The 16778-nt window shown below is 37.1% G+C and overlaps 1 protein-coding gene across 4 annotated transcripts in view; it reads left to right on the top strand.

Moving 5' to 3' along the window:
* Positions 1 to 2011: 2011 nt before the first annotated feature.
* Positions 2012 to 16778, top strand: part of LOC108041632 (ephrin type-B receptor 1-B) — a 33881-nt gene continuing 19114 nt past the window's right edge. For all 4 annotated transcript variants that reach the window (XM_044460551.1, XM_044460550.1, XM_044460549.1 and 1 more), the window contains exons 1-4: positions 2012 to 2250; positions 2651 to 3027; positions 3101 to 3180; positions 9679 to 9859. In XM_044460551.1, coding sequence (XP_044316486.1) covers positions 2691 to 3027; positions 3101 to 3180; positions 9679 to 9859 — 598 coding nt within the window. In that variant the 5' untranslated portion in view covers positions 2012 to 2250; positions 2651 to 2690. The remainder of the gene's footprint in view (positions 2251 to 2650; positions 3028 to 3100; positions 3181 to 9678; positions 9860 to 16778) is intronic.

The raw sequence follows: 16778 nt of genomic DNA, 5'->3' as shown, positions 1-16778 counted from the left end.
GGTGGTGAACGTAGAGAAAAAAACCAGCAATGGAGACTAAAGGCAGTTGAATGAGCACTCATAACGAGATGCATACCATGTACCCCGAATGGATAATACCCTTAATTAACAGAAAGCAAGGTACATCAGCACACTAGATCTAAAAATTGGCTTTTGGCAGATACCAATGGAAGAGAACAGTAAGCAGTTCACATCTTTTACGGTCCCGGGACGCGGACTGTGCTTGTGGAAGGTTACACCGTTCGACCTGCACATAGAGACTTGGTGATTGGATCATAAATGGAACCATTAACGTTTTTACACCATCAAGACATGGTGATCTTCGGAAGAACCAAACGGTTACACCGAAGAAGTAATACGAAGGCACATTTCCACGTAAATATAAAACAAATACCTATACACACAGACTCGGAGAAAATAACCGCGATTCTAAACACATCAAAACAACGAAGAAGCTACACAACATCCTAGGAGTATTTAAAGTGAAATGAAGTACGATAAAAGGCGACTTAAGCGGTGTGTATGGTTAATTCGCTGCAAAATCGGTAATTCTTTCGAATTTTCATTGGCGATAAGGATAGTCTCAGTTAAATTTTTTTTTTACCATGTGATAATACAACATTTAAGCAATATGTGAAAAATTTGAATCCAAAAATATTGAAAAAAGGTGGTTTGCGGTGAACATCGTAACTAGTCAGAGAATCCGAATTGAAAAAACTCAAATTTTTAAAGGCACTTGAAAGTCAAAAAACTTCGCGCTAAAATCAACAACATTATTTCAAAACGATTCGTTAAGTATATTTTGCAGGATCGTGTTCACCTACTTTGAAAATGGACACTTTTCAGGAGAGCTTTTTAAAGTTTTGGACACCCAAAAATCGAATATAAAACGCGCTAAGTTAACTACGTTTAACTACCCATAATTTCAGAAGTTTTACTCGGAAGAAGTGCATGAAGCGGAGGTCGAGGAGGACGACTGGATAAAGCAGAAACTTCCAGCGATATAAAATTATTTTGCAACGTGGCCAGACTTTGCAGTTATGGAAAGAAAGTTATACTGACACCTACCATCATGGGACTCGGATCAAGATACACAGCTGTGGCAACTGTGTGTGGCAAGAAACCAAATAGGGTATTTAGAAAAAACTATAGTGAGGCAACAGCGGGTCACTTGGGAATACAAAACACAAAACACCGTGTAATGGCGGCCTACTGCTGGCAAGGCTGCCAAGCAGCGATACAAGACGTCGCAACGGCAGGCCGCAGGAATTAGGTTACCCAAATCGCTCATAGTTGAACCATTAGCAAGATCATGCCACGGTAACAAAATTTTATTGGTTTTCTTAGACAAGTTCTCAAAAGGGGTGGAACTCGCGGTAGTGAGGAAGGCGTCCTCCTAGGCTTATCTCAGACAATTTACGAGACACAATTTTAAAACCCAGCTGCAATACTAGGGAATCACTCACCAGCTGAGAGCCATGGTAATTGAGTTAAGCCATAGACAACTGACTCGATAGGATACTAGAAAAAGTGTGGAGAACACATTAGACATGTGAAAGCCTTAGAGATAAGAAGTTACGCTATACTATTGTGCAATATCGATAAAAGAACGTTGATGTTCACCCGACCTTAATACTTGAGCAAGATTTTAAATCGACTTTAAGAAGGCAAAAGAGTTCTCCACTTTTTTCGTAAGTAATAATATTGGCACAGATTTTACTTTAGTAGATAATGGCACAAAAAAATGAAAAAAGAACAGTGATATCCAAGAAACCATTCTAATTTCCAACTGCGAACTAATTATTCGTAAACAGGCTAATTATTCCTTTGGAATGTGATCCGTGGGATTCAGTTTAGTGGCACTGCATTGTATTTTTCATATGTTCCTCTTTCTATTGTTCCATATTAGACGCCAAATCGTTGAAGCTATTTTTACATCAATTTTGGTATACATTTTCATGATTATTTTAGTGAGACCGTGGGCACTTTCAAATTTCTATCGATACCTAGTATTTTAACTGAAAATCTTTCTGAACACCACATAAATAGTGTAGTGCTTACTACTAATAATACATATTTTAAAGTTATATATACAAAAGGCATTTAAAATGTTCTTTCCGTCGTTATCTTTTATCAATCGAAAATCGCTAAGGTTTTTTTTTGAGACAAAGCCTAATGTCCGATGAAGCACTTTTTAAAAATACGCGGATAACTGACAATTTACTGCCCTGCATGAATGCATTAATTGAGGTGCTGGTATACAATATCTATTTAACCTTTTTTTGTTCTCAGATATAAGTGATTTAAATAGCTCTTTGAATAATTACTATAAACCTACCCATATCCCAAAAGTTTTCAAATCAAAGTTAAGCGTTCCTTAATTTGTATAGCATACATACACACAATCAATTTGAATACATATAATAACGTGTATGTACATGTGTATGTAGCTGCAACGAAAAATGCAGGTATATCGGTATCAATGCAGGTCCATATGTATACATACGCCTGCATTCATATACATTTGCATATATACCAATGAATACTGACACATAATAATGCAAGCAGGTCCTTGAAGTAATTAAGAAGAGGAAGTGTAAATCTGGCCCAGTATGCCTTTATTAAAATGATTTTTTTCCCTACTCCTAAGCCTGGACCTGAAACAAGTATTTTGTGATGCTGTCAACATTATGCACTTCGCGACACAGTGCGACAAAGGCAAAAGAAGTATTCAATTCAAAATAAGACTACTGAAATACGACCCAAAGAAAATTAAAATGCTGTCTACGTGCCGTTCTATTGGCAGCGGCGAATTAAAATACCATTTTTTTAAAACAAATTCTTCCAAACAAAACCTGACTTCCTCACAAAATGAAATCATTAGCACACTTCAATCCGCGTTTAACGTCCTTCAAGCACCAATAAAGAGGCAAAACAGATCTCGAATTATTTCCAAAATGTCATTCTTCAGCATAATATTATTTATCATAATAACGGTTCACTTAGGGTCGACGAATGCCGATCAGGGTACGTACCGCACATTGAAGTTTTGTCTCGATTCAGCGAATTGCATAGTTCTAAACTCAATTAATTTTTCCAGTTGTTTTGTTGGACACAACTAGAGAAGCGACATTGGAGTGGACCAGGTATCCGTATGGTCCTCAAGCTCAAACACCTGGGGTACGTATTGTGTTAATTAATTTTCTAATAAGCTAATCACGGAATAAAACAACATAGAAAGTAAGACGAACTTTATAAGCCCAGGCAGCGATTTTTATGTGTATATGCTTATAAATAATAAAGCTTCGCCGATTTTACAATAAATTTGTCAACCGTTCCTATGGAAGCTTTATAAAGTTGTTTAAAATTACTATATCCTAGAATTTTTGTTCATTTATATTTCCTTGGTTCCTATGGGAATTACATGATATAGTCGACCGATCCGGCCCGTTTCGACTTATATACTACCTGCATAGAATGAAGACTTGGAGTCTTTTAAACTAAGGGACTAGTTTGCGTAAAAGCGAACAGATGGTCACGGCTAGATCGATTCTCCTGTTGCTACTGATCAAAAATATATATACTTTATAGGGTCGTAGATGTCTCCTTCATTGCATTTTTTGTCTGAATCAGCAGAATAGAATAAGCCCCTACTTATACCCATATTCAAAATGGTCCTTTTTCATATCCTTTTCAATTTTACACAAGAAAATTTGATGTTGGTCATCACGTAGTTATAAGGTAAACATACATACAATGTATAAAACGTCGTGGGTTTATATGTTAGAATAACGATTTTACAAAACACACAGTCTCTCGAATATTATTGTTACAGGCACATACAAATAGTGAATATTTTACTAAATTTTAATTTAATGTACAGTTTTTAAATGATTATTATTTAAAGTTCCAAACAATCAGCTTAATTGGTAGTTTTATTATTGTTTTCACAAAATGACTTCTTTTCGTTTTCCAATAACATTTCTTTATTGGAAATGGATTTCCTTCCTTTCATTAAATTTTCTTTATTGTACAAAATTGTCATCTTTTGCTAACATGGCTGATTGTGTCATTCTTAAGCGTGGTTTTATTGACAAGGTACCATGGTCTTAATTTTCCAATAAATTCGTTTTGATAAGAAAAAGTTTCATTGTAAAGGTAGATCGTGAGTTTTTCACTGTGGTTCAATACGATTTTTTTTTGGATTGCGATTATTTTTCTTAAATGAAAAAAATAAATAATAAGAAAACGGACAATTCTTCATTTTGTTTGGAAATTCAAATAATAAGACTCGACTATAGTGTTTCTCCTTGATTGATTAATGCCTGTCCCAGAAGGGAATACAAAATTTGAAAAATCTAGCTGGTTTTGTTAATTTTTTATAATTTGACTAACATGCAAAGTTAACAATTGCTCGATGAATACATTTGAGATACATCTAAGGCGCTACTTACATGTGGAATGCGAATTGCGTTTAGCGTCAAACTCAGTTTTCGTACCCGCTTCTCGAAAAGTAAAAATATATAAAAGAATGTAACAGGTAGAAAGAAGCATTTCTGAACCTATATGATCAGTATCAATAGTCTAGCCGATCTAGCCATGTATGTTTATGTCTGCCCGTATGAACGCCGAAATCTCAAGATCTAAAACCGCAGAGGTTTGCGATTAACATGCACATTTAAGTTATACCTACGAAGGATGTGCACCACGCCCACTCCAGCGATCACAAATCGCGAACCATTATTTTACCAGTTATTGAATGTGCTACTCGTTTATAGATTGTACTGTAATAACAGCAGATGACGATTGTTTTTCGTCCGAAAGAAAAGCGACATCAGCTGGGGATTTATTTATTTCAGAAATGATTAGCCATGTAACTGGTATCTTGTAGTCGATGCACCTCTTTTTATAAAATAATGGAATAATTGATCGTAATGACTGAACTATGATTGACTGTTGTTATAACCCTGCAGAGGGTATTATAATTTCAGTCAAAAAATTGCAACGCCGTGAAAGAGACATATCCGAGCCTATGTAAAGTATAGATATTCTGTCCTTCCGTCCGTTTCTACGCAAACTAGGCACACAGTTTTAAAGCTATCTGCTTGAAACATTTCGAAAAGTTGTCGAGAAGTTGTAGAAACGGACGGACAGACGGACATGGCTAGATCGACTCTCCTGGTGATGCTGATCAAGAATATATAGGGTCGGAAATGTCTCCTTCACTGCTTTGCAAACTTTTGACTGAAATTATAATACCCTCTACAAGGGTATAACAAGTTAATAATAGAACAATTTTTGTTATCAATTTTAATAGAAATATTATTATAAGTAATAGTAATATATTATTAGTAGTAATAGGTTATATTGTATTCGTGCAAAAGTATGTAACAGGTAGAAGGAAGCGTTTCCGACCCTATAAAGTATATATATTCTTGTTCAGGATCACTAGCCGAGTCGATCTAGCCAGGTCCGTCTGTCTGTCCGTATGAACGCTGAGATCTCGGAAACTATAAAAGCTAGAAGATTGGCATTTTGCATGTAGATTTTAGGAGTTCCTACGCAGCGCAAGTTTGTTTCAAAATGGTGCCACGCCCCCTCTGACGCCCACAAGCCACAAGTTGTGGCCACAGTTTTGATGATATTCTGAAAATTTTAATTGATATGTATTTGTTTCGTCAATAAATATCGATTGGCCTAATAAAAGTTTGCCACGCCCACTCTAACGCCCAAAAACCCATTAAACGCTTAAGCCTGGCTAGCGCCTACATTTCCGCCTTTCATGGCGCCATCTAACGGATGACTTTGGAACAGCTGGCCAAGGTGCTCAACAGAGTCAACGTTAATTCTCGATAAGGATTTCTATTAAAGGAATTTGCGATGGTTTTCATTTGTCAATACCGAACTATATCCCAAGAACTATGCAAATCAAATCTAGTTAGCCAAATTGGAGGTCTGAGTCAAACAATGGCGTATGTGTGTATGTATGCAAAGATAACTCCCCTGCAGTACCGTTCATCACCTTTTAATCGCTTTTTCATCACCAAAAATTCATCACTGCTGATTAATCGGCGATGAAACTTCATACAAATTAGTGATGAATTTAACATTGGCATGTCCTAGGAGTTAATCAGTGAAAAATTCATCACTCTTTAATCAGTAATTCATCACTCTTTTTTCAGTTTTTCATCACTCTTTAATCAGTAATTCATCACTCTTTAATCAGTAATTCATCGCTTTTTCATCTCATTTTCATAGCTTTTTCATCGCTTTTTCATCGCATTTTCATCGCTTTTTCATCGCTTTTTTTTCATCAGTAAAATTCATTCAGTAAATTTTCATATAAATTTCATTTTTTATTTTATTACAATATTTCATTATTATTTCATTTATTTCATTACATATAACTAATTAATTTAACTTAATTCAATCTACATACACTCACTCGCATATCTCTGCGTACACCCCAAAAAAATTTCAAAATCTAACTTTGAACATTAATGGTTCGGCCATTTATGCATGTATTTTATTCATTCTTTTTTTAAACAAAACTATGGTTTATTGTCTTCATTGACGTAGAAATATTAGAAATATTCAACAGGGGGTTATATTTTATTTTTAATTTTAAACCTAACACTACGAAAAAGTGTACGCGCAAAAGTCTGCGTACAGCAGTTTTCAACTTCGAGGAATGCAGGATTGTGCGATTTCCGTTAATTTTGTTGTCGCCGATCTACTTTAGAATGCCTAAAAATAGACATTACGCAGTTAAAATAAAACTTTTTCATTATAATAACGAGCATATTGCAACATGGAACAAAAAGGCAAGGAAATTTCTGTTGAGGAGTGGAAAATTATATTAAAAGGTTTTTTGGATGGAAAATCTTATAGAGAAATTGGTGCTTTAGTTGGTAGAACCCACTCATCCATCCAAAGAGTGATAGATAACTACAACTCGGCTGGAAGTATCTTGCCAAAGGCTCGTTCTGGCCGTCCGCCTTTGCTTATAATCCGCGAGCAGTGGAATATTATCAAATCTATTCAGCTCAACCCAAGGACGACAGCTCACCAGGCAAAGCTGAAGGTCGAGGATAGATTTTCCAAAAGAGTTTCCGAAGATACTGTACGCCGGACCATAAAAAAGGCTGACTACCATAGCAGAGCCGCCCGCAAAAAACCTCTCATATTGGAAGTCAATAGACAAAAGCGCCTAACCTTTACTAATGAGTATATTTCCAAACACCAAGACTTCTGGAATAAGATTATATTTCCCGACGAAACTAAATTCTGCTTATTTGGAATCAAGGGAAAGGTTTTGGTATGGAGGAAAAGCGGAGAAGCCTCAAATTAAGAAAATTTGGTTGGCACAGTAAAGCAAGGAGGAAGCGGAATAATGGTGTGGGGGTGTATGGCAGCAAGTGGCGTTGGAAAATTGGTATTTATCGAGTTAATAATGGATCAGAAAATCTATATTGACATATTAAAAAACCATTTAAAAGAAAGTGCTGAAAAATTAGGGCTCGAAAGTGAATGTTGGTTCCAACAAGACAACGACCCGAAGCATACGGCGCAGAATACCAAGCTTTGGCTGCTGTATAACGTCATAAATCAGCTGCGAACACCTCCCCAATGTCCTGATCTAAGCCCAAATGAGCATTTTTGGGATCTTCTTGAGAGGAAAATCCGAAGACACACGATAACATCTAAAAAAATGCTCAAGAATGTGATTCTCGAGGAGTAGGGGAAAATTACTGCAAATGAGACAAAAAAAAGTGGATTCCATCCCGAGACGCCTTACGGAAGTTTTGCAGAGAAAAGAATACCCTACCAGTTACTAAAAATAATATTATTTGTGTTTTAAACAGGTGTACGCAGACTTTTGCGGGTACATTTTTTGGTAGTGTTAAGTTTAAAATTAAAAATAAAATATAAGACACTGTTGAATAATTTAAAAAAAAATACGTCAATGAAGACAATAAATTATAATTATGTTTAAAAAAAGAATGGGTTGAATATATGCATAAATGGCCGAACAGCTAGGGTTTAAAGTTAGATTTTGAAATTTTTTTGGGGTGTACGCAGAGATATGCGAGTGAGTGTATGTACGTTTTCAGTTGTCCCGGAGGTGTTGAGGATGTTTCGGTTTCCGTGCCCTTTTTTTGACTTCGTGCTTTATGTACTGGCTCTTCCTGACCAAGTATATCTGAAATAGAAAAATTATTAAAAAAATAAAAACTTACTGCGTTTTTTTGTTTTGCCGCCGGCCAAGTCCAGCTTAGTTTATGCTGGCCCAACAGTTTTATTATAAGCTTCGCCTTAAATAATGAATAAATATATTAACAGTATATGTAGGTACAGTTCAAAATAATTAATAAAATAACACTTACATAAATTTCTGATAAATTTAGTTATAAAATTTCACAAAAATCTCAGCTTCGATCTGTTCTCTCCGTTCTCTCAAATGCAAGTGCACGTAAAAACCGCGAAAACAACTTCAGTTGAAAACAAGGGCGCCGTTAATCCTATTGTTCTTTCCTTTGCCTAATTTGTCTTTACATGTTTCGCTTGGCGTCAAAGCAGGGTATATAAAAGCATGTCCGACTATGAAAAATAATCACATAACTTAAATTCACTAAAAAAGGAATCCATACCTTTCAAAACTATCATAATAATTTTATTTTTAAAAAGTATTTCCATAAAATAATATAATTAATAAGAATCAACGACTACAATACAAAAATTATGCTAATTTATTTTCAAGGGTGTATAAAGGTCGATCTGATTTTATTACATTGTCCTCCACCTCTCAGCTCATTTTATGGGGAGAGAGACAGAGTAAGAGAGGGAGATGGAAATTTTTCTGCGTTGCCTACGATCGGGGACTGAGAGTTTCGGCTCTGCCTGCGTCGCACTCGGCTCTGCCGACTTTGCCTTTGGCTCTGCCGGCGTCGCAGTCCGCTGCTGATTAAACAGTGATGAATTTTTGTAGTGATGAATTTCGGAACTGGAGGGTCCTTTCAAAGAAAGCTATTCGCTATACCCGTTACTCGTGTTGTGCAAACATTTAGACTTTAATATACATAATACTATTTAAGAATGTATGTGTTTTTAGCCAATATAAGTAGGTACATATGTTTAATATTTCTTGTCAATTTATTGCACTCAAAAACATAAACATAAACACAGCTGCTGGTGCAGGACAAAAGCTGCCTGCGCTAAAGCAGCGCTGGTGCTGATGCTCGTGCTGTAAAGCTGCCAGCACTAAGAGATCCCCGAATTCAAATTGATAATTTGAACTTTCTGTCTTTTTTTCCTGTGGTCACTATAATTCACATTATGTTAAAAAAAAAAAACAAAAAAACACAAGAAGGCATATTTATATTAAGTTGTTTAGCTGAGTAACGGGTATTTCATAGTCGAGGCACTCGACTATAGCGTTCTCTCTTGTTTATTTATTAGAAACTTCTGACCAAAAATATAACACTGTATGCAAGCATAATCGAATCTTTGTAACTATGAAAATATTGCTGATTGCAATTTTTGTAACTTAGGGGTCCAACTCTAACAGAATTATACATGAATGGCTAGGCGCAAAGTAGTGTAGGTAATTTTAAATTTTGTTTTATTATTTGAACATGTATATGAAACTTTTCTAATATTTTAATTTTTTACTTTCAGTGGGTAGAAGAGTCATTTACAGACTTTGTAAAAGGCATTAACTGGAGAAGTTACGTTGTTTGTGATGTGGCATATCACAATGTCAACAACTGGCTGTGGTCGCCATTTATAGATCGTGGGCCAGCAAACAGACTTTACATTGAAATTCAATTTACAATACGCGACTGTTCTTTATTCCCAGGTAAATATACGCATTTGTTTTTTTCAGCTTTAATCGACCATTATGACTATGAGGTCCCCGCCAACAATTGTAAACTCAGAAACATGACCTTTTTTTCTTCAATGTTATTCGTTTGGAATAAATATAACAGCATGTGTATAAAAACTTTATCCCACCTTTTAAGTTACAAAATCTGAGAAACAACCAAAACTCGATTGACAATTAATTGCGTGTACTCTGAAACTTTATCAACGTTTTCTGTCATTTAGGGCTTTATAGGGAGGGCAAAAACGTTAATAATAAATTATTATTTATTTATCTGTTTTTTTTCAGGGCTGTTGATCTTTAAATTGTCAAGGGGACCCAATTTAGTCGCTTTAATTCATTCTTTACGTGAACAAACGCATACAAAAATATTACAATAATTTTTTTTTTAGGAAATATTGCAAACAATTATACAAGTAGGAATGTTTTAAAGAATGCAGGAAAGTCGAAAATAGTTTTTTCCATAATAAAAACTATTTGTTTTGTTTATTTATAAAATAAATACATGTGTACAACCGGTGATCATTTTGGTGATTTAATGACTTTCGTGGAAGAGAAAAAAAACACTTTCTTTAGAACCATAAATCATCTGGCATTTTAATTATTGTGTAACAATTGTATGTAATTTTCGAGAAATCATGTGCAGTTTTGTTTAACAATGTATGAATAACTCAAACACGACTGTGGAAAAACATCAAAAAGTTATAAGTTGGGTATACATGATCAGGTTTTTAAAAATAGCTCTCCATCGAGGTTATTTTATTTGCCGATGTGGGACCTGGGAATTGATATTATTTTCACAAAAAAATCTTATTTATTATGTATTTTTGTAACAAAACACGGGACCTTGAAATTCAATTACAATGGAATCGCTGCACATCAAAAATAATTTTTTTGGTTTTTGGGGGGTATCAAAAATTTTAAGTAAATCCGATAAAACATAAGCTTATGCATTAATGTTTCAGAAAAAATCTTTAGGAAAATGATATCGTATCATCCCTAGTGAATATCCTAGCTTATAATCAAACGAACCGATTTTTGTTATGTACATAAATAAAGGGGGAAAATAACAATGTTTCCAAAGTTGCTAAATTTAATATAATTATCCAATCTTTATTGTTTTAAGAAACTACAATTTTGTATTTACTAAATCTAATGAAAATGTCATTACTGTCATTAATTTTTAAAAATTCAATGAATTGTTTTTGTTTTGTTCTATTTTGTACACCCTTGCAGAGGGTATTATAATTTTGGTCAAAAGTGTGCAACGCAGTGAAGGAGACATCTCGCGACCTGAATTGATATAAGCATGTCCGTCTGTCTGTTTCTACGCGAACTAGACTCTCAGCTTTAAAGATATCGAATTGAAACTTTGCACACAACCTTCGCTCCTTTGCGCGCAGTATATGAGTCGGAACGGCCAATTTTTTTTTAACAATTTTCCAAATTGTACAATTATTTTAGAAGTTATTAGCAATTTTAAGTGTTAATTATAACGTCACTTGAGAAACAAAGTACATAAATTTCAGAAAGTGAAAGAGCTGTTAGCAGTGGCTTGTGCTACTCGCTCTGTGCTAAAAGTGTTAGCATTGACGCCAGCAGGTGCACTCAGCTGAAATGATATTCATTTTGATTATGGTTAGCTAAGTAACCGGGATTTTAAAGCCGCGACACTTCGACTTTGTTTTAATCTTAAAGCTAACAAGAAAGGAAAGCTAACTTCGGGCGGAGCCGAAGTTGATATACCCTTGCAGAATACTCTGTAAAATATATTCCCCAAAATTATTCATATGATGCATTCTTAATACTCATAAAAAATCCCAACTTCCTAACTTTAAAAACACCAAAGTTATGGCATTTCCAATCGTTCAGTTATATGGCAGATATAGGATATAGTCGGCCGATCCTTATGAAGTTTGGTAGGTCGGATTGATTGGCCAAAAATAAAACCCATAGAAAATCCCAACTTCCTAACTTTACAAACACCAAAGTTATGGCATTTCCGATTAATCAGTTATATGGCAGCTATAGGATATAGTCGGCCGATCCTTTTAAAATTTGGTACGTCAAATTGATTGGCCAAATGTAAAACCCATAGAAAATCCCAACTTCCTAACTTTACAAACACCAAAGTTGTGGCATTTCCGATCGTTCAGTTATATGGCAGCTATAGGATATAGTCGGCCGATCCTTATAAAATTTGGTACGTCAAATTGATTGGCCAAATGTAAAACCCATAGAAAATCCCAACTTTCTAACTTTAAAAACACCAAAGTTATGGCATTCCCGATCGTTCAGTTATATGGCAGCTATAGGATATAGTCGGCCGATCCCGGCCGTTCCGACTTATATACTGCGTGCAAAGGAAAGAAGGGTGTGTGCAAAGTTTCAATTCGATATCTTTAAAACTGAGAGACTAGTTCGCGTAGAAACAGACAGACGGACAGACAGACGGACAGACAGACGGACAGACAGACGGACAGACGGACAGACGGACAGACGGACATGGCTATATCAACTCAGGAGGTGATCCTGATCAAGAATATATATACTTTATAGGGTCGGAGATGTCTCCTTCACTGCGTTGCACACTTTTGACCAAAATTATAATACCCTCTGCAAGGGTATAAAAATTTAATAAAGACTTCAATAAAATTAAATATTTTATTTTTGATAATTGAAGCTATTGGATTACTAGAGGCCACTCAGAGAGTTTCAGAGTTTTGTCTGTCGGTTTTTCCGATATGCAGACTAGTAAATACAACAATAGTTAAAGATTGTTAATTCCCCAATTTTCATGGCGTGTAGATCCACTTTTGTTTATGTTGGTTTGTTTTGACCTTTTTTTTATAATAATTGAAGCTATTGGATTACTCGAGCTCATACGTTGGTTTTATTTTCTACTATAACACAACGCTTTTTCCACTTAGACAGTCGCCTTCTGTCTAGATCTCAGGACGCTTTTGTCTCCTCTCCGTTTTGTCAACGCTATAAGAGGTCATTCTGGGTTTCGCTTTGAAAGTTGCAAATTAAATTTTAAATCTCTGAATCTCTTGTTAAACCGTCGTCGCTTGCAGACGTGTATTTATTGTGCTCCGGGAAAAAATATTCAATAAAATCACAAAAGTGCAGTGACCGTTTTAATAAATCTACTATAACGCGAAAAGACGCTTTCTGCGATGAAATCGCAAATGTTTATATTGATTGGTCATTTAATTAATATAAAACTTAACACTTAAAACTCTAATTAACTTTACCACGAATACAATGAGTCTGAACGACGTTCGCACACAACGTCAACGTGAGCAAGACGAGAGACGGCTCTCAGTACAAAGAAATAACGCGTACTTCTCTTTTAAAGCAACCGAAAATAATGCAAGCTCTGATCAAGCGCGGGCAATTACCCCCAACTTGACCGAGTTCTTAAACGTATCGAGCGAGAGAGCGCGTTCTTGCTCCCCCTCGCTACCATCGACGTCTCTGCGGCCAAAGAGCGCTGAATGTGCTCCAATGCAGGTATGCAATAACCTAAGCTCATCAGCAGTAACTAGCACCGCAATTTCTTTAACAACGTCAACTGTAACTACAACAACAACTGCAACCGTATCGACTGCTCGTTTAATGACATCATCAGCTAGCAGCGCAAATATTAATACGTCTGCCACTGCGCTGCCCGAAAAACAGAACAAAACCAATGAATGTACAAAGCCGGCTGTGCAGACTGGTATGGATCGCTACATCCAAATCAAAAGGAAGCTGAGCCCTCTAAATTCTCAACGCAAAATAACCCGTAACAATGCTAGCCTAGCTGGAATAGAAACGCCAACGAACTCAAACCGATTTAAAATCTTGGAAGACGCCTATGACGTTGAGGCGGCCGAATCCACTGAAGTCGAGAAAAGGAAGCCAAAACCTCCGCCTATTTATATTCGAGAAAAAAGTTCCAATGTTCTTGTCAACAAAATTATCGAGCTTATTGGAAAGGATAACTTCCACATAATACCTCTAGTAAAGGGCAACATCCAGGAAACAAAGGTTCAAATGAAGTCTGAAGATAATTACAGAGTATTATCGAAATATCTTTCCGAGAATAAAAATAACTTTTACACGTATCAGCTAAAAAGTAGCAAGGGCCTGCAAGTCGTACTTAAGGGCATAGAGTCCGACGTAACGCCTGCAGAGATAACAAAGGCGCTTCAAGAGAAGGGATTTAACGCTAAGACAGTCTTCAACATCCTTAACAGGGATAGAAAGCCGCAGCCACTCTTTAAGGTTGAGCTCGAACCAGAAAATAAGCCCCTAAAGAAATACGAAGTGCACCCCATTTACAATCTTCAGTTCCTGCTGCACCGCAGAATTACAGTTGAGGAACCGCACAAACGCAATGGCCCGGTACAATGTGCGAACTGCCAAGAATATGGCCATACAAGGTCATACTGTAAACTGCGCCCGGTGTGTGTAGTTTGTGGAGATCTTCATGACTCCGCACACTGCCCAACGAGCAAAGATGACTGCAACTCGAAAAAGTGCGGCAACTGCGGTGGCAATCACACTGCTAACTACAGAGGCTGCCCTGTTTACAAGGAGCTGAAAAGTCGCATCCACCAGAGAGGAACTGCCGCCCGCACCCAAAATAAACAGATGACAGCTTCCAGAACAAACCCTGAAGTCTTCTTCTCGACTGCAGCCAGATCCTCACTAGGACCCTTAAACTCTGATAAAAATGTGACTTACGCAAGCGCTTTAAAATCAGGACTGGCTAACCCTGTCTCAAAAAGTTCATTTCTGCAATCAGCATACCAAGAACCGAACACGGCTCAGCAGCAACAATTCCCGGAGCAGTCAAAAAGCAACTTCGAAGATATGATATACAGCCTGCAGCAAAGCCTTACGGAGTTTATGTCGTTTATGCGCACAACTATGCAAGATTTAATGCGAAACCAAAATCTACTGATTCAAATGCTGGTTTCACAACAATCCAAATAATGACTTCCCTAAGGATATCTACGTGGAACGCTAACGGCGTCTCACAGCATAAACTTGAGTTAGGTCAATTCCTACTCGACAACCATATCGACGTAATGCTGCTCTCAGAAACACACCTTACAAATAAATACAATTTTCAACTACGAGGTTACTCATTTTACGGAACAAATCATCCAGATGGTAAAGCACATGGTGGGACTGGAATTCTAATCAGAAGCCGTATTAAGCACCACTATCATAACAAATTTGCTAAAAATTATCTACAGGCCACATCTATAAATATACAAACAAATACTGGCAACCAACTTACACTAGCCGCCATATACTGCCCCCCTCGCTTCACCATAGCTGAAGATGAGTTTATGCAGTTTTTCAACTCACTAGGAGACCACTTCATAGCAGCAGGGGACTACAACGCCAAGCACACACACTGGGGATCACGTCTCGAGACTCCAAAAGGAAAACAGCTCTATAATGCAGTTATAAAAGCCAAGAACAAGCTGGACTATGTTTCTCCTGGCAGACCAACATACTGGCCGGCAGACCCAAGGAAACTACCCGATTTAATAGACTTTGCAATTATCAAAAACATTTCTAAAAATCTGATAAGCGCCGAATGCCTCTCGGATCTTTCATCGGATCACTCGCCTGTCCTGTTTATTCTTCTCCGACATCCAGGCGCATTGGAGCAATCGTTTAAATTGACATCTCAGAAAACCAATTGGGTTAAGTACAAGAAATACATTAGCTCACACATTGAGCTAAGTCCTCATCTCAACGATGAAGCCAACGTAGACAGATTTGTTAATACACTGGAGTCTGTACTCGTCTCTGCAGCTCGAGTTTCAACACCCCAAACTACAAGTACACAAAGCAACCAAAAGAAGACAAATCTACAAATAGAACAGCTCGTCCTCGAAAAGCGACGCTTACGTCGAGAGTGGCAACTCCACAGATCACCATCTGCTAGGCAAAGCTTCAAATATGCCTCACGTCAACTCACAAAAGCTTTACAGCAAGAAGAAGCACATGTCCTCCGACGCTACATAGAGCAATTGTCAACATCTAGCACAAAACACTCACTATGGAGAGCTCACCCTACTCTAAGCTCACCGAAAGTAACCGTGTTGCCTATTAGAAACCCCACAGGCGGCTGGGCGCGCAGCGATGCAGACAGAGCCAGCACGTTTGCCAACCACCTTAAAAATGTCTTCCAACCAAATCCTGCCACTAGTGCGTTCACCTTGCCGACTTTACCACATGAGCCTCAGCTTCAACATGAACCAATTGAGTTTCGCCCAAACGAAATCGTTAACATCATCAAAAATCAGCTGAATCCGAAAAAATCCCCGGGCTGCGACCTCATAACTCCCAAAATGATCATTGAGCTCCCATATTGCGCCGTTTGCACTATCACCCAGCTTTTTAATGCCATCGCAAAACTTGGCCACTTTCCAGTGAGATGGAAAAAGTCGATTATAATAATGATAGCAAAGCCAGGAAAAGACCACACAATTCCCACGTCGTATAGACCTATAAGCCTACTCTCATGCTTATCTAAACTCTTTGAAAAATGCGTATTGATTCGGATAAACACATACCTAAGAATCCAGGAAGGAATTCCGTCACATCAATTTGGGTTTCGTGAAAAGCACGGAACAATTGAGCAGGTCAACCGGATAACATCAGAAATTCGGAACGCGTTCGAAAAACGAGAGTACTGTACTGCCATATTTTTAGACGTCTCTCAAGCATTTGATAGAGTTTGGCTAGAAGGTCTAATGTTCAAGATCAAGACAATGCTCCCCTACAACACCCATAAGCTTCTAGAGTCTTACCTCTACGACAGAAAATTTGCTGTTCGATGCAACACTGCTATAACTGACGATTTCACTATTGGAGCTGGAGT

The sequence above is a fragment of the Drosophila rhopaloa genome, unplaced genomic scaffold, assembly GCF_018152115.1.
Source record: "Drosophila rhopaloa isolate 14029-0021.01 unplaced genomic scaffold, ASM1815211v1 contig_203, whole genome shotgun sequence".
NCBI lineage: Eukaryota > Metazoa > Arthropoda > Insecta > Diptera > Drosophilidae > Drosophila > Drosophila rhopaloa.
This window is presented reverse-complemented; position numbering and strand designations above follow the sequence as displayed.